The sequence below is a fragment of the Ranitomeya imitator genome, chromosome 5, assembly GCF_032444005.1.
Source record: "Ranitomeya imitator isolate aRanImi1 chromosome 5, aRanImi1.pri, whole genome shotgun sequence".
Lineage (NCBI taxonomy): Eukaryota > Metazoa > Chordata > Amphibia > Anura > Dendrobatidae > Ranitomeya > Ranitomeya imitator.
In genome coordinates this window covers 496774315-496796370 of record NC_091286.1, presented here as the reverse complement: position 1 = coordinate 496796370, position 22056 = coordinate 496774315, and the positions used below count along the sequence as shown (strand labels likewise).

General features: G+C 43.2%; 1 protein-coding gene across 2 annotated transcripts in view; it reads left to right on the top strand.

The window, feature by feature from the left end:
- The window catches only part of MFSD1 (major facilitator superfamily domain containing 1), a 44675-nt gene that overhangs the window by 8045 nt on the left and 14574 nt on the right, over positions 1-22056 (top strand). For both annotated transcript variants that reach the window (XM_069727430.1, XM_069727431.1), the window contains exons 2-15: positions 839-891; positions 1154-1266; positions 2861-2903; positions 3830-3897; positions 7129-7237; positions 9415-9517; positions 11804-11902; positions 12011-12122; positions 12668-12724; positions 12825-12981; positions 14177-14274; positions 14419-14531; positions 17438-17485; positions 17676-17736. In XM_069727430.1, coding sequence (XP_069583531.1) covers positions 839-891; positions 1154-1266; positions 2861-2903; positions 3830-3897; positions 7129-7237; positions 9415-9517; positions 11804-11902; positions 12011-12122; positions 12668-12724; positions 12825-12981; positions 14177-14274; positions 14419-14531; positions 17438-17485; positions 17676-17736 — 1234 coding nt within the window. The remainder of the gene's footprint in view (positions 1-838; positions 892-1153; positions 1267-2860; positions 2904-3829; positions 3898-7128; positions 7238-9414; positions 9518-11803; positions 11903-12010; positions 12123-12667; positions 12725-12824; positions 12982-14176; positions 14275-14418; positions 14532-17437; positions 17486-17675; positions 17737-22056) is intronic.

The window sequence follows — 22056 nt, the reverse complement described above, 5'->3', positions numbered from 1 at the left end:
GCTTTGTCGGCACTCGCTCTCACCAGGGCTGTGATGCGGTGTTGTGACGCCGGTGCCCAATCAGCGCTGGCGTCAGTGTCTCCACCTTTGTATGAACATGAAGCCAGGGATCAGCTGCAGCTCATCTCTCACTTCCTCTTCATGCACTGATTGGGCACCGGGCATCACGTGTCACAACACCGCGGGAATGGGGCCAGCGCGGGAAGTAAGTATAGGCTTTATTATTTTATCTGTGTCCTAGCAGTGGACAACCCCTTTAACATAGTTTTTGGGGACTTTTTTTCTGTACATCAATTGAGTAAGAGATACCAGTGCATTTTAAGCTTTGCCAATTACTTCTATTGTAAAGTTATGGAGCGGCGTCATAGCAGAGAAAATGCCCTGAAGAGTGGTCGTCTCGCGTCTTTTAACTGCTTATATTTAAAGAAGAAGGAAAACTTCAGCAGTTAAACGAAAACTTTCAAAAACCTGAACATTATACAAAGCAAGTTATTTTACAATGGGAAGATAATTTCAGATGTGCTCTGAGGGCTTTTTTCTTTTTAAGTCGATCGGCTAAAAAAAAAAAAAAAAGAAAAGAAAAACCCATAATGTGAACATACCTTTGGTGTTGTCTGGATTTCTGTGAAGATTCTATGATCTTGTATACGACATAAGTTGTCTATGTAGTTTTGGAAGCAGCAAATAGTTACCGTAAGTATCCCTTTTAAATAGTTATCACTGATATTTTGCCTGGATTCTATTCTGCATCATCATGTGTTTATTTTATTGTTACTATTGATATTCTGTGTTTTTTGAGTTGTTCCTGTATATATCTTTTTTTTTAATTTTTTTTTAGGAAGTTATTTTTGCTATGACAACCCATCAGCTCTGCAAACTCAGGTTCAGCTGGTAAGTAGTTACTTGTTGCACACCAATGTCTTTTCTCACAAATTAATAAATGAACTTGTAGGCGCTCCATGTTTGACTGTGTCTTAAATAGTGGGGTCAGAGGAATCCATAGAACCACACAATGCCTCCCACATACAGATATCCTGGCTGCCATATTTTGGATTTGTGGGGCCCACAGAAGACTTATTTGCTAGAGATGTATGCTAATGGACTATTTTTGAGTGTTTTTTACCTTTTTTGTATTTTTTTTCCTTTTCTGTAGGACATGAAGGTGAACACCGCTGATTTCATGCAGCTGTATGCCTTTTATTCCTGGCCCAATGTTGTCCTTTGCTTTTTTGGAGGATTTCTCATTGATCGAGTGTTTGGAATTCGGTATGCCTCTCCCAAGAATCTACTAAAACCCACAAAATTAAATTCTGATTACCTCAATATGATGTAGTGTAAACCTATATCTCATCCTGCCAAAGAGCAAGCCCTCTTACGGCTATGTCAACATAAGTTAAAGGGGTATTCCCATCTCAACATCATAATCCCAATATGTAGTAGGTATAATATTAGCAAATGCCTCCAATTAGAAATGTAGTATAGTTTTCCTGAAAGCTTATGTCGCTTACCCCATGTGCAGGCCATTGCAGTAGCTTAGGCATCCATGGTTCCGGCCACTCATAGTGACAGTTCTTAGTGGTCATAACTAGAGATGGGCGAGCCTGAACAGTAAAGTTCGGCGTCCGTACCAAACACCTACTGTTCGGGCACGGACTTCACCAGGCTGCCCGAACACCGGTTGGTTGTTGCGCTGTCATGTGCTTGACAGTGCGGCAAATGCCACTTTTGATTGGCAGTGAAATCATCACCGCTGGTCAGAGAGCCGCGGTTCCCACACTGTCAAATGACATTGTGAGCGCTCTGATCGGAGGTATAAACTTAACCTTCGGTCACTGGTATCAGCTGATGGGACTACTGTCCCATCAGCTGACACTTGCTGCCGCTAATAACGGCAAGCGCAGGAGCGGTGGATGGGAGTATTCATCTGCCGCTCCTGTGCTGTAAATAAATAAATAATTAAAAAAACTGCTTTGGTTCCCCTGTATTTTTGCTAACCAGCCAGAAAAACTCACAGCTGGAGGCTGCAACCCTCAGCTACCGGCTTCAGCAAGGCTAGTTATCAAGAATAGAGGGGTTCCCACGCTAGTTTTTTAATTATTTAAATAAGTAATTTAAAAAAAAAAACACACACAAAAAAACGACATGGGGCCCCCCCCCACACACACATTTTTGACAACCAACCTTGCTAAAGCAGACACCTGGGGAATGGTATTCTCAGGCTGGTAAGGGGCTATGGATATTGCCCTCCCCAGCTTAAGAATAGCAGCCCGCAGCGGCCCAGAAAAGGCACATCTATTAGGTGCGCCAATTCTGGCGCTTTGCCCGGCTCTTCCCACTTGCCCTGTAGCGGCAAGTGGGGTAAGAGTTGTGGGGTTGATGGCACCTTTGTATTGTCCGGTGACATCAAGCCCACGGCTTAGTAATGGAGAAATTTCTATAAGACACCTATTCATTACTAATCCTACAGTTGTATGATAAATAAAGACCGAGCAAGAATAAAGTCCTGTATTTGAAATAAGACTAAACACAGTTTTCCATTTTTATCATACTCCTAATTCCAGTGAAGCCCTCGATCTCTTATAATAAAAGTAAAATAATAAAACACCGTAATCCATATCTGGGGGATAAACCGTTTTCAATCTGGACGGTGCCAAGATGCAACCGTCCTGTCTGAAAACCATTGGTGAATGAGCTGCTGGGAACTCCGCCTCAGAGACTGGTGGTGACGTCATTGAGGTTTCGTCCGGTCACTGAGGCTCCGTTCCCAGCCGACCTCGGTGAGATCCCCGCTAGCACCGTGAGACCGTTTCTGTGCAGTACTGATCACTTGACTGACTGTATTTCTTTTTTCTATTCACAGGATGGGAACGATAATTTTTAGCCTGTTTGTCTGTGCAGGGCAGGTAAGCACCAGTGCTATAATAATGCATTAATAAGCCATCATATATTTTAAAGAGAACCTGTCATCTGATTCATGCTGCCCAAACCACAGACAGAATGAATGCCTTTGGCTGCTGATTGCTGCCCGGTATGTTTTATGTGTCTCAGTTGACTAGTTGGAGGCGACTTCTCCCTGCTATGCTCCCGGAGACTGGCAGGTTTCTCCATTTGCATATGGGGGGACACCTTTCAGTAAAAAGATTGACACTCCTACAAGTTGATGGGGACCCACTTCAGATTTGTCATCTGAGACACCTATTTCCCTGCCAGCTTTTCAGAGTATATTTATTTACACTCTGCAGCTTTTCAGAATGTAAAGTACATGACGGCAATAATGGAGCCAGTGACTTATTAACACTGCTTGTGGTTCGGGCAGCATGAATCCGATGACCGTTTCCCTTTATCATTCATAAAAGCACTTTAATGGCAACGAAGACTTTGTACTCGCTAGTGTCCACTCTTCTCTCTCTACCTAATCCATGCAGGATATGATTAGCTTGTTGATCCTATTGATTCTTAATACGTTTTTGCCGTATGAGAGCCGAAATGGCAAATATCGCTGTTAACTGAGCCGTATCTTCTCTATATAAGATGATGTGGTGTTGTGTGACTGTCTTCATTGAGGGGCATAATTTGCTCATAAGGATTTTGATCTGAGCATAGTTCTGTTTTCTATTTGAAAGTCCATTACATAGTAAAATCCCTGCATGCCCGGGAAACCACGGGACTCTGTGCCGAGCATTACACACAGGGTTTCCTGAACGTCAGGCCACGGAGACGTAGAATATAATCACTTACGTTAGCTGCATAAGACATCATTGATTGATCCCTCTTCTGTTAATTACTGCATAAATAAGTCTTTATGGTGTTTGTGAATTTTACGTTTCAGGTAATATTTGCAGCAGGTGCCCTGTTCAATGCTTTCTGGCTGATGGAAACTGGCCGACTTGTGTTTGGGTGAGATTATTGCATTTGTAACATAACACGTTGGTAGATAAAAAGTGCACCAGAATTTTGGCTGCATTTTAGCCCAAAAAATTATCATACGTGACTTTTGCCACATTTAGTATTCATCGCCAAACTAAAATGAAAGTAGTTCCTGTCATTTTATCTTAAACAGTGAGGCACAACCTTTATTACCGTATATATTCGAGTATAAGCCGACACCCCCCTCCCCCCCCTCTAATTTGGCCGCAAAGAACTGGGAAAACTTAATGACTCGAGTATAAGCCTGGGGTGGGAAATGCAGCAGCTACCGGTGAATTTCAAAAATAAAAATAGATACCAATAAAAGTAAAATTAATTGAGGCATCAGTAGGTTGTGTTTTTGATTATCCATTTTGAATCAGGAGCCCCATATAATGCTCCATACAGTTCATGATGTCCCCATAAGACAGGGTCTTTATAGGCTGAACTGGATGGACAAATGTCTTTTTCGGCCTTACTAACTATGTTACTATGTTACTATGTAAGATGCTCCATAGAGATATTTGCCCCATATGGTGTTGCTGCGATAAAAAAAAAAAAAAAAATTATGGCATACTCCCTTCTCGTCGCTCAGGCCCCTGGCACTTGCAATACTCACCGGTCCTCGTTCCGGCCCCCCTGTGTCTTCCGCGTCCTCTGCACTGACGTTCAGGCAGAGGGTGCGGACCTAACCCCGTCATCGCGCCTTCTGACCTGAGCGTCCCTGCAGAGGACGTGGAAGACACAAGGGTGCCGGAACGCGGACAGGTGAATATCGCGCAGTGCTCCCCCTCTCTCTTTTCTTCTCTCTCTCTCTTTTCTCTCTCTCTCTCTTTTCTCTCTCTCTCCTCTCCTTTTCTCTCTCTCTCTCTTTTCTCTCTCTCTCTCCTCTTTTCTCTCTCTCTCTCTTTTCTCTCTCTCTTTTCTCTCTCTCTCTTTTCTCTCTCTCTTTTCTCTCTCTCTCTTTTCCTCTCTCTCTCTCTTTTCTCTCTCTCTCTCTTTTCTCTCTCTCTCTCTTTTCTCTCTCTCTCTCTTTTCTCTCTCTCTCTCTCTTTTCTCTCTCTCTCTTTTCTCTCTCTTTTCTCCTCTCTCTCTTTTCTCTCTCTCTCTTTTCTCTCTCTCTCTTTTCTCTCTCTCTCTTTTCTCTCTCTCTCTTTTCTCTCTCTCTCTTTTCTCTCTCTCTCTTTTCTCTCTCTCTCTTTCTCTCTCTCTCTTTTCTCTCTCTCTTTTCTCTCTCTCTCCTCTTTCTCTCTTTTCTCTCTCTCATGTAACTCTCCAGAATGTAGCCTCACACAAGGAACATCACCCACTTTGCTCGCACTTTTCCCCCCCCATCATGCGTCATCACCCACTTCCTCAAGTAACTCTCCAGAATTTAGCCTCACACAAGGAACATCCTTGTGCAGCCCCTCAGCGTGCATCATCAACTTCTCCCTCGAATAGCCCCCATCATGTAGCTCACTCAAGTAACCGCACCCCCCCACTCCTTTTATCACACAGCCCCCAGCAGGCAGCCCCATGAGAAGTAAAAACCACCCCCCTTTACTGCACAGACCCCCATCATGCAGCATCATTATCATTCCCTGCCCACGCAGCCCCAAGCATGCAAACCCCACAAAAGGAACATCAACTACTTTCCTATTAAAACCCTCACAATATGCAGCCCCATACAAAAAGCAGCAGCCTCTTCCCTGTGCAAGCCTCCAACATGCAGCCCCCAGGAAGTAACTTCATCCATGCTTCTTTGTCCCAAAATACATCCCCGGACCACTGACATATAGTCATATGTATATAGGCTGTGTGCACACGTTGCGGATTTTACCGCGAAAAAAACGTATGCGGTAAAAATTGTCAATCTCCACACGCTCCATAGCGCAGCTCCATAGCGCAGCTCCATAGCGCAGCTCCATAGCGCAGCTCCATAGCGCAGCTCCATAGCGCAGCTCCATAGCGCAGCTCCATAGCACAGCTCCATTTCACAGCTCCATAGCACAGCTCCATAGCACAGCTCCATAGCGCAAGCTCCATAGCGCAGCTCCATAGCACAGCTCCATTTCACAGCTCCATAGCGCAGCTCCATAGCGCAGCTCCATAGCGCAGCTCCATAGCGCAGCTCCATAGTCCTCTTGCCCACACAACTTATTGCCTATGCAATCTGGTGGTCCTGTGACGTCATCTCTGGTGACTGGGGGGAAGTTGGACTCTCAGCATAGCTGTGGGCTTAAAAAAAAAAGGCATCGATCTCCTCCCATAGCTGTGACCTGAACAGTCCAGTGGGTGTGCCCAGCTCACAGCTAAGACAGCCTGGAGATGCTGTCGCTGACTGACTGCAGAGTCCTATGAACATGGTTGTTGAATGAAAAAAAAAAAAATTACAGTGAATTTAATTTTATATTTAAAAAAATAATTGATTTATATACCGTAATCAATTATTACAAAAATAAATGCAGCACCTTTCCTTTTAGTTTACGCAAACTGGTGAAAGGTCCTCGTTAAGTCCTGGACCACAGTTTAATAGACTCATCCCATTACCCTTACTAGTTACATTGGAGCCACTGGTAGTTGTGCTAGCCACGCAGTACATGTATTCATGCTACATACACGAGCATTTATGTGTCTGTTCCTGGGATGTGATTCCTCTCTATGGCGATGTTCACACGCTGTGTTTTGCTGTTTTTTTTTTTTTATGAAATGTTCTGCTTTTTCACAGTACCTGCAATGTCTTTAGATTAAGAAATCTCACACGCACATTTTTTTTTCTTCTGACTTTTGTCAAAAACTGCGATCTTGTAAACTGCAGCATGTCACTTATTCTTTCAGCATTTTTTTTTTAGCCATTTTTACAGCGTTTTTTTTTTTCCTTTGAAAGTAATGGATAGTTTAGAAAGCGCTATAAAACCCCCCGCAGGTATCAGGTTTTCTGCATTTTTGGTGCCAAAACTTGATAAAGTTGAATCAGATTTTTCTTTTGTATGCACTAAACTTTATCAGCATGCACAAGAGACAAATGTGCTATAGCAATAAAACTGCTGCAAAAACGAAGCAAAACCTGCTTTTTCGTAAACAGCTTAAACTTTGGATAAAAATAACACAGCAAAAATTTGACGTGTGAACATAGCCTTACTGTTACCTCCTCTGGGAATGAATAGTGTGAAGACATCTTCCTCTCCTTTATAGAATGGTTGTTTGAATGGCTCCAATGTTACTCCATTGTTCTTTCAGGATTGGCGGGGAATCGCTAGCTGTTGCGCAGAATACGTATGCAGTCAGCTGGTTCAAAGGGAAGGAGCTGAACCTGGTGTTTGGATTACAGCTGAGCATGGCCAGAGTGGTGAGTACCGGGAAAGCGCTTGCTTGCTGATCAGTGCACCAGCTATATAATTGTTCTACTCCCGCACACAACTGCCTTGTCCTTCAGAACGGGGATCCGGGGTCCTGTAACCTGCTCAAAGCATTACACTGGACAACATCCAACATGGCTAAGTGAATTTCACACTTACATACTCACTTCACTTGAAAGAATGTTGAAAATGCAGTGGCAATGGCCTATCAGCAGTTGCTGGCTATTTTACACCCCCTCCCCTCCCAAAATAAAAATAAACAGTAACCCTTTAGGCCTCCTTGATGGTCATTACCATGGCAGCTCTTATGTTGTCTACATTTCAAGCATATTAAAGTTTTTCACCTGATCTATATTCCTTGTATGTAGCCCATCCCGGGATACACCCATCTACTTATATTGGTGGAATTGGGAATATTCGTTGAAAGGCAAAGGCATCGGCCACAGCCGAGTGAGTTGGGAAACAACTTCCTTCCACTTCACACTCACACTTGTTACAGCACTTTAATATGTGTGTAGAAGGAGTTATATATTTTGTCTAAGGTTTTTCCCGTCTGTCCTTTCTGTTTGTCTGTCCTGGAAATCCGGCGTCTCTGATTGGTCGAGGCCGCCAGGCCTCGACCAATCAACGACGGGCCACAGTATCGACGTAGAAATCCGCGTCTGATTGGTCGATGCTGCCAGGCCTCGACCAATCAGCAACGGGCATAGCGACGATGATGTCATAAAGGACGTAGAAATCCCACGTTTCTGATTCAGCGACGGGCACAGTATCGACGTAGATGTCATAATGGTTGCCATGGGGGCGACGATGATGTCATCATGGTTGCCTCGACCAATCAGCAACGGGCACAGTCTGCCGCGAATTCTGGAATCATCATTGTCCATATACTACGGGGACATGCATATTCTAGAATACCCGATGCGTTAGAATCGGGCCACAATCTAGTGTGTAGATAGATAGATACACACATACACGCACACATGCACGCACGCACACATACACGCACGCACACATACACGCACACATACACGCACCGCACACATGCACGCACGCACACATGCACCGCACGCACACATGCACGCACGCACACATGCACGCACGCACACATGCACGCACGCACACATGCACGCACGCACACATGCATGCACGCACACATGCACGCACACATGCACGCACGCACACATGCACGCACGCACACATGCACGCACGCACGCACACATGCACGCACGCACACATGCACGCAACGCACACCATGCACGCACGCACACATGCACGCACGCACGCACACATGCACGCACGCACACATGCACGCACGCACACATGCACGCACGCACACATGCACGCACGCACACATGCACGCACGCACACATACACGCACGCACACATGCACGCACGCACACATGCACGCACGCACACATGCACGCACGCACACATGCACGCACGCACACATGCACGCACGCACACATGCACGCACGCACACATGCACGCACGCACACATACACGCACGCACACATACACGCACGCACACACACCTTATCATGTCATGTAATCACCATGGTGGAGATGTTTCAGCTGCCAACCAACACAGGCCACAATGATAGATGTCATGGACATTCTGATCTTCTTTATATTGCAACTTTACTGCTGCCAAATCATTGCCCATTACGAGAGTGGTGTAATTGAAGAGAAATGGAGTCTTTGAACCAGTTCATTCATCACAATAATGGTATGCCAGCATTTCCATATCAACTTTTTTATTCTATGTAAGTCTGTTCAACCATCAATCACCTTCCATCTAATGTGTATGGGCCACCTTTAAGACCTCCATATACCCAAGACAAATATCGGTTGTTTCACGGAAGGAGGAAAAAAAAAAACATCGTAGACTGCTCTGGACTTGTCTCTGGACTTGTCTCTGGACTTGTCTCTGGACTTGTCTCTGGACTTGTCTCTGGACTTGTCTCTGGACTTGTCTCTGGACTTGTCAGTGTGTGTGTTTTTTTTTTTTTTGTTTCCCCCCCCCCCCCCCCCCTTTTTCCTTTCCTGGCCACTGATGCAACTAGTTCACCTCATTCTCCAATGGGTATTCCTCAGATACATAAGCCACAGTTCCATTCATGCTGCAGTCTTAGTAAGCCAGCTCACATGTTGTTCTCCATTTCAGGGCAGTACAGTAAATATGAATGTCATGGGCCTGGTGTACGAGCGGATAAAGGATGCAATGGGCTCTGCCGGTCACACAACGCTTGGTATAACGCTCATGATCGGTGAGTCTTTTCTTACAGATAATTTACAGCATACGATTAAAGGGGTATTCCCATCTCCAAGATCCTATCCCAGTATGTTGTAGTAGATGTAATAATATTATTTGCAAATACCTCCAATTAGGTTCTCGGGAGACCTATACTTTCTATGTACCTTGCCTCATGTGCAGGGCATTGCGGTTTCTTGGTTAGCTGCTAGTGGTCGTAGCCATGGGTGGCTTAGCTGCTGCAACGCCCTGCACATGAGGTAAGGTACATAGGTTTTCAGGAGAACTATACCACATTTCTAACTGGTGGATTATTATTAACTAGAGGGTGGCCCGATTCTAACGCATCGGGTATTCTAGAATATGTATGTATATAGCAGCCACATAGTGTATATAGCACAGGCCACGACATATTCTTGAATGCCCGATGCGTTAATACAGGCCACGCAGTATATAACAGTTGCCACGCAGTATATAACACAGCCCAAACAGTATATAACACAGCACACGTAGTATAGTATATAGCCATGTGGGCACTATATGCGTGGTTAAAAAAGACTTAAAATAAAAAATAAACATATACTCACCTTCCGAAGGCCCCTTGTAGTCCTGGTCCCTGCGTGCGGTGCAGGCGGCAGCTTCCGGTCCCAGGGTTGGTATGAGCGCAGGACCTGTGATGACGTCGCGGTCACATGACCGTGATGTCATGGCAGGTCCTTCTCGCATAGCATCCTTGGCACCGGAACCTGCCGCTTGCACTGCCGAGGACCGCGCGCACGTCGGAGGGTGAGAATAACCTTTTTTTTTTTTTATTATTATTATTATTATTTTTAACATTGATGCTGCATACACCGCATCAATAGTAAAAATTTGATCACACAGGGTTAATAGCTGCGTTAATGGAGTGCGTTACCCCGCGGCATAACACGGTCCATTAACGCTGCCATTAACCCTGTGTGACGGCTGACTGGAAGGGAGTATGGAGTGGGCACTGACTGCGGGGAGGAAGGAGCGGCCATTTTGCCCCCGGATTGTGCCCGTCGCTGATTGGTCGTGGCAAAACGCTCACGACCAATCAGCGACTCGGATTTCCATGACAGACAGAGGCCGCGACCAATGAATATCCGTGACAGACAGACGGCAGTGACCCTTAGACAATTATGTGGTAGATAATAATATTAGAAAAATATTATTGTCTTTGATATATGTACAACAACTTCTGCTAATATATTCATGTTTGAGGCTGTTTTCCAGAGCCCGTATGCCATAATCTCCCATCCATTTCCTATACATGATGCCAGGGAGTGTATTGACCAGCATCAGGAGCTGAGCTCGCTCTGTATGTGGTGGCCTAAAATACTGTAATAATCTGATAACTTTTATCCCAGCCCTTTAAGCCCCTCAGATGCTGTGGTCCATTACTACCATAACATCTAATGCCTATCTACACACATCCCCCATGATGCAGTTCAACCGCGTTCGTATCTTTTCCCTCACATTGTTTATAGTTGTTACATAAAAGTAAAATAAGCAGCAGTGGTATTGCCATGTCTATAATGGTGCGAACTATTGAAATATCGTGTTTTTCCCGCGAGTGGAAAATGTGGCAGACTTGCTGTTTATTGGATGTTTCACATTCACCTTCCCCGGTGTGTATCTCCGTGATATCACTAAGTACAGGCTATCATGGAAGGCTTATTCTTTGCAGTGCTCTATCTCTTAAAGGCATTTTTATATTTTAAATGTGATAAAACATAACATTTTAAATCTAGTATTGATGTAACCATATTGATGCACAGAATCTTTACAATGTCATTTTTGTCGAAAGTGAGCTTATTCAACATAAACTTAAAAACATTGCTATTTTCTAATATAAAGTTTTTCCCTAAATGGTCTGATGATTTGTTCCAATATATGGCGCTACTAAAAACGACATCTTCCTGCTCTTATGTGCATTCATGAACAGAAGAATAATCCCCCAAAACATCTTCCATCTCTCACCATATGACTGATACGACCATTGTTGCAAAGGACCATATTGACTTTGGGAAGGTGCATCATATTTTGGGCTCTGATGACTCCAGACTGTGTGTGGGGGGCTTAGTGCACGGTATAGTGGGTTCTGTGCACAAGGATTCAAAGAACCAAGGGAATTCCTGTGTGTTGCACCACACTGCCAATTTTATGGCTGGCACTAGGTGTCTAATGCATGTACGCATACAGGTGATAATTTGTAGACCGCATTTGTGATGTTGGGTGGGATTTGGTGTCCTTATATTTTATTTTTTTCTTCTTTTTCCAGGTGCAATAACGTGTTTGTTCTCACTGACTTGTGCCCTAGTACTTGGTTATCTGGATAAGCGAGCTGAAAAAATACTCAAGAAAGAGCAAGGAAAAACTGGTAGGATTTGTACTATAGCCATCAGCCCTATGGCGTACCCATGGTATAGCGGGCAGACTGAGTCACACTGTTGGTAACACATTGTAATGATGATGTTTCTTTTTCTAGGTGAAGTCATTAAGCTGACTGATGTCAAGGACTTTTCTCTCAGCCTTTGGTTGATCTTTTTAGTATGTGTGTGCTATTATGTTGCCGTCTTCCCTTTCATTGGCCTTGGAAAGTAAGTATACGTTATGTCTTCCCTAGCTAGCTTTGTGTTCCAGCATATGTCAGATTATGTAGAGTATGTTTGCTTAGATTTTGTCTTTCTAGTTTTGTTTAAGCATTTTGCCACCATATACTGGATTAAAAGGGCGACAACCCCTCTGAGAATGACCCCTTCCCAGGACATAACTATAGCTATAGCTCTGGCAAAAATTAAGAGACCACCGCATTAAAAAAAAACCCTGTAATGGGCAGCCCAATCTCCAGACCTGAACCCCATTGAATGTAATCAAGAGGATGACGGATAGTCACAAGCCATCAACCAAAGAAGAACTGCTTAAATCTTTGCGCCAGAAGCCGTGTGAAAGACTGGTGGAAAGCATGCCAAGATGCATGAAAGCTGTGATTATGGTGAAGACCCATCACCATAATGTCTATATGCTCGAATAGTCTGTGTGGACAGTGGAAATCCATTCAAAATGCCGTAAACTAGAACAGCCAGGGCAGCATGTCTTGTCATTTTGCCATCATTAATATTTGCCATTATGTCTTGCTCTTTAGGGTTTTCTTCATGGAGAAATTTCAGTTTTCACCTCTACAGGCAGGAGCCATAAACAGGTACACCTTTTACTTCGCATAAATTAGCATGTGCCGAGTACAAAATTGGTTTTATTTTATCCTTTAGCATTTTTGCTTTTTTTTTCTGGCTAACTTTTAGCGTGGTGTATATCATCTCTGCACCTCTCTCACCTGTATTTGGTTTTATGGTTGATCGAATCGGGAAGAACATTATCTGGGTGATGTGCGCTGTGGTGACAACACTTGCTGCTCATCTCATGTTGGCCTTTACATTATGGAATCCTTGGATTGCTATGGTAAGAACAGATAAAACTCCTATGTAAGAAAATGCCACTTTATTAACGTTTATAGGTCTTTCACACACTCCACCAAGTGTGACGCTTCTTTTCCTGAAAATGATTGATTGCAGATGGCTTATTTTTATTCATAAACTTTGGTCCGTTATTAACTTGCCCATATGTTCATATTGTGATTCCGAGAGATGCCATGGTAGCCCAGTTAGAGAAATACAATTCAAGTCTTTTTTTTAGAATAAGCCTCACGATGTAAACTTCAGAGAAAATGAAAATGTAAAATTAAAAAACATAAAATTTATATTTGCTACATGTATTGCAATAATGTCCACTCTTAAATTCATATTTCAAGTCCTGTGATCCAAGTTAAACTATGTCCAGTCGTTTGTATGGACTTTACATCTTTAGGAACAGACCAATGGAATTGATGTACAAATAGATCGGTTACATAACTCGTGAAAGTCGGTGAAAGGCGGAGGAGCCTGGTAGATGGGTCCATCTGTGGAATGTCGAATTCAGAGGACCAGTAAATTGAACATTACTTTTTTGGTTATTTTATAACAGTTTAAACGGTTTTAACCTACCTTGCTCAAAAATAAAAAATTGCCAGCTGCACAGTGGATGCTATGAGGAGGTTTTCTTGAGCGGGAATCTGTAGCTTGATTCATGCTGCCCAAACATTAGGGTTCATGAATCGGAACCTGTTTCTTGCAGCCTACTGTTTGGGCAGCATGAATCAGGTTCGTGTTGGCAGTAGATAAGAGGTGGTTCTTGGGGTTCTCGTCCAGCGACCACAGATTACTGATGTGGCCAATGGGTCTGGTCCTGTGTATTGATTCACATGGACTCTACTAACCAGCTCTTTCCTGTTCATCTCCTCTGAAGCTGCCCAGGATACACTCGAAGAGCACGCTGTTGGCTACCGATCCTGGCCAGCTGCAGTGCAGTAATTACTCATAAAACCATTTTGATATAGTTCATATAGTTAAATTTGCAATTCATTAAGATCAAAGCAAAACTTTGCAGTGCAAAAATTGTTTTCACAAGACACTTATTTTATTTAATGGCTCGTTCATAAAATCTTTTCCTTCTGTTATAATCAAACGGCCAAGAAGTGTAAGCATTTGTATATAAATGGCTACGGTCTGTGGAAATGAATGCACACCTTAGTAATGTTGGCTTATCATTCATTCAACAGAGTTTATTAGGGGTCTCGTATTCTCTTCTGGCCTGTGCGCTGTGGCCCATGGTTGCTTTTGTGGTCCCTGAGCATCAGCTGGGAACGGCATATGGATTGTAAGTAACTTTCCTCCCACCTATTTTTCCCTGTGGAGATTAGTAATACTTCCTAATAGTAGTAATGTACTTAATGTGTAATAACAGTACTGCACTAATCCTACATATGGAACACCCTGAAAGTCTATGCTCTTCTCATTGCAGTATGCAGTCTATCCAGAACCTGGGTCTTGCCATTATTGCTATTCTTGCTGGTGTCATATTGGATTCTCGGGGATATCTGTTTCTAGAAGTTTTCTTCAGCTCCTGCATTTGTAGTAAGGATCTTATTAAATCTACTGCATAATATTTTAAAACCTGAGGATTCAGGCTTAAGCTTGCATTACCTTTATGTCCATAGGTTTGCCATGTGTAAAGGTAACAAACTGAGGATTACTGTTGACAGGCTGCAGTAGTGATGTCTGTGCGGCCAATCTGGTTTCATGCAGACTACATTAACTTCACCACCAGTGATTGACTGTAGCGTTTATCTGCTGTTGGAAAGACTTTCGGATTTGTTGTTCTCTTGGTAAATAACGGGTGGGGGCTTGGTGTAGGGCATATGAGGCGCCCCACAGCTGACAGGTTTTACATAAAATTACAGAAAACATACAAGTGCTTGTCACAAAATTAGAATATCCGTTAATTATAAGTTAATTTATTTCAGTTCTTCAATATAAAAAGTGAAACTCATATATTAAATAGTCATTACAAACAGAGTGATCTATTTCAAGTGTTTACTTCTGTTAATGTTGATGATTATGGCTTACAGCCAATGAAAACCCAAAAGTCATTATCTCAGTAAATTAGAATAAGTAAGAAAAAACATCTGCAAAGGCTTCCTAAGCATTAAAAAGGTCCCTTAGTCTGTTTCAGTAGGCTCCACAATCAGGGGGAAGACTGCTGACTTGACAGATATCCAGAAGGCAGCCATTGACACACTCCACAAGGAAGGTAAGCCACAAAAGGACATTGCTAAAGAAGCTGGCTGTTCAGAGTGCTGTATCCAAGCATATTAATGGAAAGTTGAGTGGAAGGAAAAAGTGTGGTAGAAAAAGTCATTGCTTCAAGAGCCACCACACATAGACGTATCCAGGACATGGGCTACAAGTGTCGCATTCCTTGTGTAAAGCCACTCATGACCAATAGACAACACTAGAAGCGTCTTACCTGGGCCAAAGAGAAAAAGAACTGGACTGTTGCTCAGTGGTCCAAGGTATTGTTTTCAGATGAAAGTAAATTTTGCATTTCATTTGGAGATCAAGGTCCCAGAGTCTGGAGGAAGAGTGAAGAGGCCACAATCCAAGCTGTTTGAGGTCTAGTGTGAAGTTTCCACAATCGGTGATGGTTTGGGGAACCCTTGTCATCTGCTGGTGTAGGCTAAAGTCAGCGCACCCATCACAAGGAAATTTTAGAGCACTTCATGCTTCCCTCTGCCGATAAGCTTTTTGGAGTTGGAAATTTCATTCTCCAGCAGAACTTGGCACCTGTCCACACTGCCAAAAGTACCAATACCTGGTTTAAAAACAACAGTATCACTGTGCTTGATTGGCCAATTGGCCAGCAGACTCGCCTGACCTTAACCCCAGGTTGCTGTCAAAGCAACACTTGGGCTTCCATAACAAATTAGCATTTTCCCAGGCTAATTGCCCTTCCTGACACGCAGCATTGATGCGGTATTTGATGCAAAAGGAGCCCCGACCAAGTATTGAGTGCATTTACTGAACATACATTTCAGATTTTAATATCATTTTTCAAGCTGGCATTGTAAAGTATTCTAATTTACTGAGATAATGACTTTGGGGTTTTCACTGGCTGTAAGCCATAATCATCAACATTAACAGAAATAAAAGCTTGAAATAGGTCACTCTATTTTTAATGACTCCATATATAATACTAGATGGTAGCCCGATTCTAACGCATCGGATATTCTAGAATATGTATGTAGTTTATTTCTGAAGATTTTAGAATACATTGAATACATAGGATTCGGCTGGCCGTGACCAATTAGCGAAGCGTGGTTCAAATCCCGTGCCAATTCGCGGCCGGACTGCGCCTGTTGCTGATTGTTCGCGGCCGGCCACGGAGTATACAGCGCAGCCCACGGAGTATATAGCGCAGCCCACGGAGTATATAGCGCAGCCCACGGAGTATATAGCGCAGCCCACGGAGTGTATAACAGCCCACACACGCAGTGTATAACACAGCAGCACGGCCCAAATAGTGTATAGCAATGTGGGCATCATATCCCTGTTAAAAAAAAAAAAAAAAAGAACTAAAATAAAAAATAGTTATATACTCCCCTTCCGTTGGCCTCTGGATCCAGGTGAAGCGTTTACCGATGCTCCTCGCGCGCTCTGGTCCCAAGAGTGCATTGCGGTCTCGGGAGATCGCAATGCATGGAGTGGTCACCAGAGTTGCGAGGAGCGGGAAAGGCCTGTTCTAGATCCGAGGGGCCGACGGAGGTTGAGTATATAACTATTTTTTATTTTTTTTATTATTTTTAACATTAGATCTTTTTACTATTGACGCTGCATAGGCAGCATCAATAGTAAAAAGTTGGTCACAAAGGGTTAATAGCAGCGTTAATGGCATGCATTACATTGCGGCATAACGCGGTCCATTAGCGCTGCCATTAACCCTGTGTGAGCGCTGACTGCGGGGAGTACGGATCGGGCACTGACTGCGGGGAGTAAGGAGCGGCCATTTTGCCACCGGATTGTGCACGTCGCTGATTGGTTGCGGCAAAACAGCCACGACCAATCGGCTACTTGGGATTTCCGTTACAGAGGACAGAAAGAAGGAAGTGACCCTTAGACAATTATATAGTAGATGAGATTGACTTTTTGTACTGAAGACCTGAAATCCATCAGCTTTTTGATGATGATCTAATTTTGTGAGGTGCGCATTGTATCTCTTATGTCTGGTGTAGATTGTATTTTCTGGTGCACATACTAATTAAGATGAAGCAAATTTATTTAGAGACCTGCACTTAAATATAGCTGGGGACATCTCTAGTGCACTGGTGTATTATTTTTTTGGGGGGGGGTAAATCCCCCATAGTTCATTTTGACTTTTAGATAATTGATCTGATCTGTAAGCTTTTCGTACCGGTTTTTGTGGTTTGGCAGATGATTGATAGCAGTTTGTTTTCTTCTTATGAATTTGTCCTTTTCTTTTTCAGTGGCCATTGTAGCAGTTTTCATGTTGTATTTTGTGAATCATCTTCGAGGTAAGTAGTCTTATCTGCTGTTCTAGGTGACTGGTAAGGAGTGAAATGTCTCTACATTGGGAAGTCAATATTTTGTTTTTTTTTGTATTCTGTTTATTTATTGGAGTCTTGTATCAAAATGAGATTGTCCCAAGTGTCTTCTACTTGTGCATTGCCCTCAGATTTAAGTTTTCAAACCTCTTTTTCCTAGGTGGTGACCTTAATCTATCGTCGTGGGAAAGGGAAAGACTGCAAAAACAAGCCGCCATTGAGTGAGTATCAGTATCAGAAAAGGCTAAAAATTCAAAAAGGAGCCTTAGTAACTCTTTCCTCCAGTACTGCCCCCTAAGCAGCTTCCTTGGTCCTTCGAATGTCTACATCAAGACAGACTTGTTTAGTGACTGGCTGCAGTGGTCACATGCTTTAGTTGTGATATTAGGCTACGTTCACATTTGCGGTGCGTCGGGCGCAACCGCGGCGACGCATGCGCCATGCGTCCCTATATTTAACATGGGGGGCGCATGGACATGCGTTTTGTTGTGTTTTGTGACGCATGCGTTTTTTGGGCGCAAGCGTCAGGGCGCAGAGGACGCTGCTTGTTGCATTTTTTTTGCGCTATAAAAATGAACGCATGTCACAAAACGCAGCATTTCGCTGTGTTTTGCATGCGTTTTTGTTTGCGTTGTGCGTTGCGTCGCCGACGCAGCCCCGCACAACACAAATGTGAACGTAGCCTTACTGCATCCTTGTTAACAAAGACCAGGGAAAGTTGGCGAGGGTTTATGTGATGCTGATTTTGTTTTAACACTTACAAAAGCCTTTGGGATAAAAAAAAAAAAAGTTAAGGATGAACACCTACTTTTAAAAGAGGACCTGTCACCGGATCGAAAGTAGACAGTTTTTGCTCTTATTTTATTCATACTGCTCCCCTGAGTGGCAGATTTGAAAGCCTTTTTATTTAGTGGTAGTCTTCACCAAGGGGGCGTGGCTTTCAGGATTCTGTGTGGTCATGTCTTTAGGCTGCTCTATGTTATTACCCTGTGAACATCACCCCTTTGGAAAAGAACAATAAAAATTAGCACTAAATGGAAAAGACCCAACACTGTGGAACCAAATGGTAGAACTAAAATACTCAGGAGCAGCAAAAATGAAAGCAAAAGCTGGTCTCTCTTGACCTGGTGAAGTCATTTTTATTTTTTTAAAATCTCCGATGTTAATTTTTTATTTTTTTTTTGGATTAAATTCTCCACGGTATAATCAAAGACTTTGCAAAGATCTGATGTATTTGGAAAGTTTAAAGGGGTATTCCTATCTCCAAATTACTATTCCAATATGTATAGTTGGAGCAATAGCAAATACCTTCAATTGTTCTTGTCCTTCTGATTCACTGTCGCTTGCCCCATGTGCAGGTCATTGTATCCATAGTTACGACCACTCCTATAGTAAGTTAGTAGCTAGTGGTCGTGTCCGTGGATACGTGAGCTACTGCAATGTCCTGCACATGGGGTAAGCAACATCAGAACTATACTACATTTCTTATTGGAGGTAATTGCTATAAATATTATTACTGTGAAAGGATCTAATTGTGTCCTCTTGGACTAAATTATAATCTCTCCCATTAAATGATTGTAAGCGGAGAACTAGAAAATTGAAGAATTGACACTGTATAAATGAATTAACCCGATTGTAAGGTACTGGAGCAGAGTTGTATGATGGATTCGGCAGGGTCATGGCTTTCATGCCCCATGGCTTTAACTTTTTATCATACAACAGATGAGCTTTAGTTTCTGACTCCAAACAACAAACTTTAAGTTCCAAAATGTTACAACCCTTTAATGTTTTGTGATTGTCCGTGCCATTGCTGCTAACTGCTGTAGTTTGGAGGATTGGGCCGCACCTGTTAATGCTTTCTGCAGCTTTGCGCTTTTTCCCTTTCCTGCCACTGCTTACTATTAGGCCTCTGTTTCCACGTGATTTCCTTTGTCACTTGGTCTGGTTTTCTAAGTGCTGCGTCTGCACTGAAAATTCTCGGCAACTTCCCTTTTTATGGCTCGCTCAGACAAGGCGGATTGCAGGATTTCGCCTAGTCTGCAGCAATATATATTAAAATACATGTACATGGTGTTGTCAGTACCCATCCATATGTGACATAAGAATCTGAGTGGAAATCGGGAATATGCAGTGCGGATCTGCAGTGGATTTTCACTCCTTGTGCAGTCAGCAACTGAAAAACTCCATGTACCGGTTCTGCGCTATCTAATTCAAAGACTAATATTTAAATATACCGGTACTAGCCTCTAAAATGAAGTTGGTTTTAACCCTTTTCCCGACTAGGGGCAGGGTTCACCACTGCTCATCAGTTGTACTGTAATTGAGACGATAATTTATAGCTGCTGTAGTTTTATTTGGCGTCTGCCCCAAATTTGAGGTTTTTACCTCTTAACGCATTTGGCACATCTATCTCTAGGTGGCTACAATTTTAGATAAGATCTATAGGTTCAGCAGTTTTTTTCAGGTTTGATCCTTATGTTTCTAGAGAGGTAAGCAGCATAAGTGGAACTCTATATCCCCCTCTACCCTTTCCTAATTTACTTGTGCGAATATACCGTGCAGCAGAAGAGAGTGGGTGAGCGGAGCTTAAGGGTATGTGCACACGTATATGTGAGGGCTGCGGATTTTTCCACAGCGGATTTGATAAATCCGCAGTGCAAAACCGATGCGGTTTTTACTGCGGATTTATTGCGGTTTCTATTGCGAATTCCGCTGCGGGTTTACACCTGCTGTTTTCTATTGAGGAGCAGGTGTAAAACCGCAGTGGAATCCGCACAAAGAATTGACATGCTGCGGAATGTAAACAGCTGCGTTTCCACGCGTTTTTTTTCTGCATCATGTGCACTGCGGATTTAGTTTCCCATGGGTTTACACATTGTTCTGTAAACGCATGGGAAACGGCTGCGGATCCGCAGCAAAATCCGCAGCGTGTGCACATATCCTAAGGCTTACCTACACTTTAGTTAGCGGTCAAACCAATGTTCTAAGCTATTTTGCCCGACTCTCCCATACACAGGAGCGCTCTGTTCTTGATTTCTTTATAAGTGTGTGTTCCCACGGTCAGGTACTGGCAGCGCTTTGGATGCAGCACGTGTCCGCTCCGTCCAAAGTGCTGCCGGCTTTTGAACCCCGGTGATTCCACATGTGTTCAATGAACCGTGTGGAATCACCATGCCCAATACATTGTACAGGGACATTTATCTTGCAAAGACTGAGCATCTGCACAAGATAAATTGACATGTTGCGGTCTCGAAAGGCGCGACACATGTCCGTCTCCGCAGGGAAGCCAGAGGCGTCCGTGCACGCATAATGGAGATGGAATTTCTTTAAATCCCATCCCCTATGCTGTAACATATGGCAGCTGCGGGTTGGACACTGCGGATGTACACAGCGTTCAACCCGCAGCGTTTCCTGACCGTGGGAACATAAGAGTGCTGCTGTCACTCTTCTGGCGGGGGCTCATCTGTTTTAGACCAAAAGAATCTGAAATCGGACATAGCGTATCCTTAGCTCCCCCAACATAATCTTTTGGGGGCTTTCATCACATTAGGCTGTGGGTTATAATCAGCGGGTACGACCGACATTCCCGTAAAGAGTATCAGTCTTTATATTACTTCATAGATCAATCACATGAAAAGAAGTAACGTCGTAATATATCTTATCAGAGAAATCCACCTTTTTTCCTCTTGGACCCATCATTCGTTCTAAGTTCATGGTGAAAAATCTGTATTTAGTGAAGACAGAGAATCCCAGAGCGGAGATGAGTTACTACAGACAATCTGGATCCATGACACTATTTAATGAGGAAGAAGTTTTAAAGGACGTTTGCCAGAACTCTGGAACGATTTGCACCAAAAAAAAGTCTTTACACCATATTTATTTTTAAAAAGACCTCTTTCTGCACCTTGTCTGTCAAGGTGGTGAGGCTGCAAATGAACGTAGCTTGGCACAAACCAAATCTGCTAATGCCTGGCACAGTGTAAACCAGCTATAATAAGTGGTGCAGACTTAGACTTTCTAAAGATGCCTCAGATTTATCATTCCACATGAGTCACTGATAAATCTGAAGTATTTTAGGAAAATTAATGCTGTTGTTTTTTTTTTTTTTTTTTTTTAAATTGTTAGTACTTGTAGGAAAGTGTGGAGACCTTACTTTGTTTGGGGCCATCATCATGTTGGAACTTGTTGATCAAGGTACACGGGCTGAACAACCGGAGCAGTATGACTTTCTGTTTATAAACATTGTTAATTATACCTGCTGCTAAGAGGACACAATAGATTAAGTCCTATCGAACATGCAGTAGCAACGGGTAACTATATATGTAATCCTGTTCAATATTAAGTGATATATAACAATAAGTTTGGCATGTTGGTTCGGCCCTCCACAACAGTCAAATGCTCTCATGTGGCCCAATGAGAAAATGAACTGCCCACCCTTGTGTTATATTGTCTGCCATTACTACCACTTGTGGTAGGGCTCTAGCAGTAAAGAACCCTTTCCTTTTTGCCTGCCAAAATTGCCTTTCTTCCACATGTAAAGA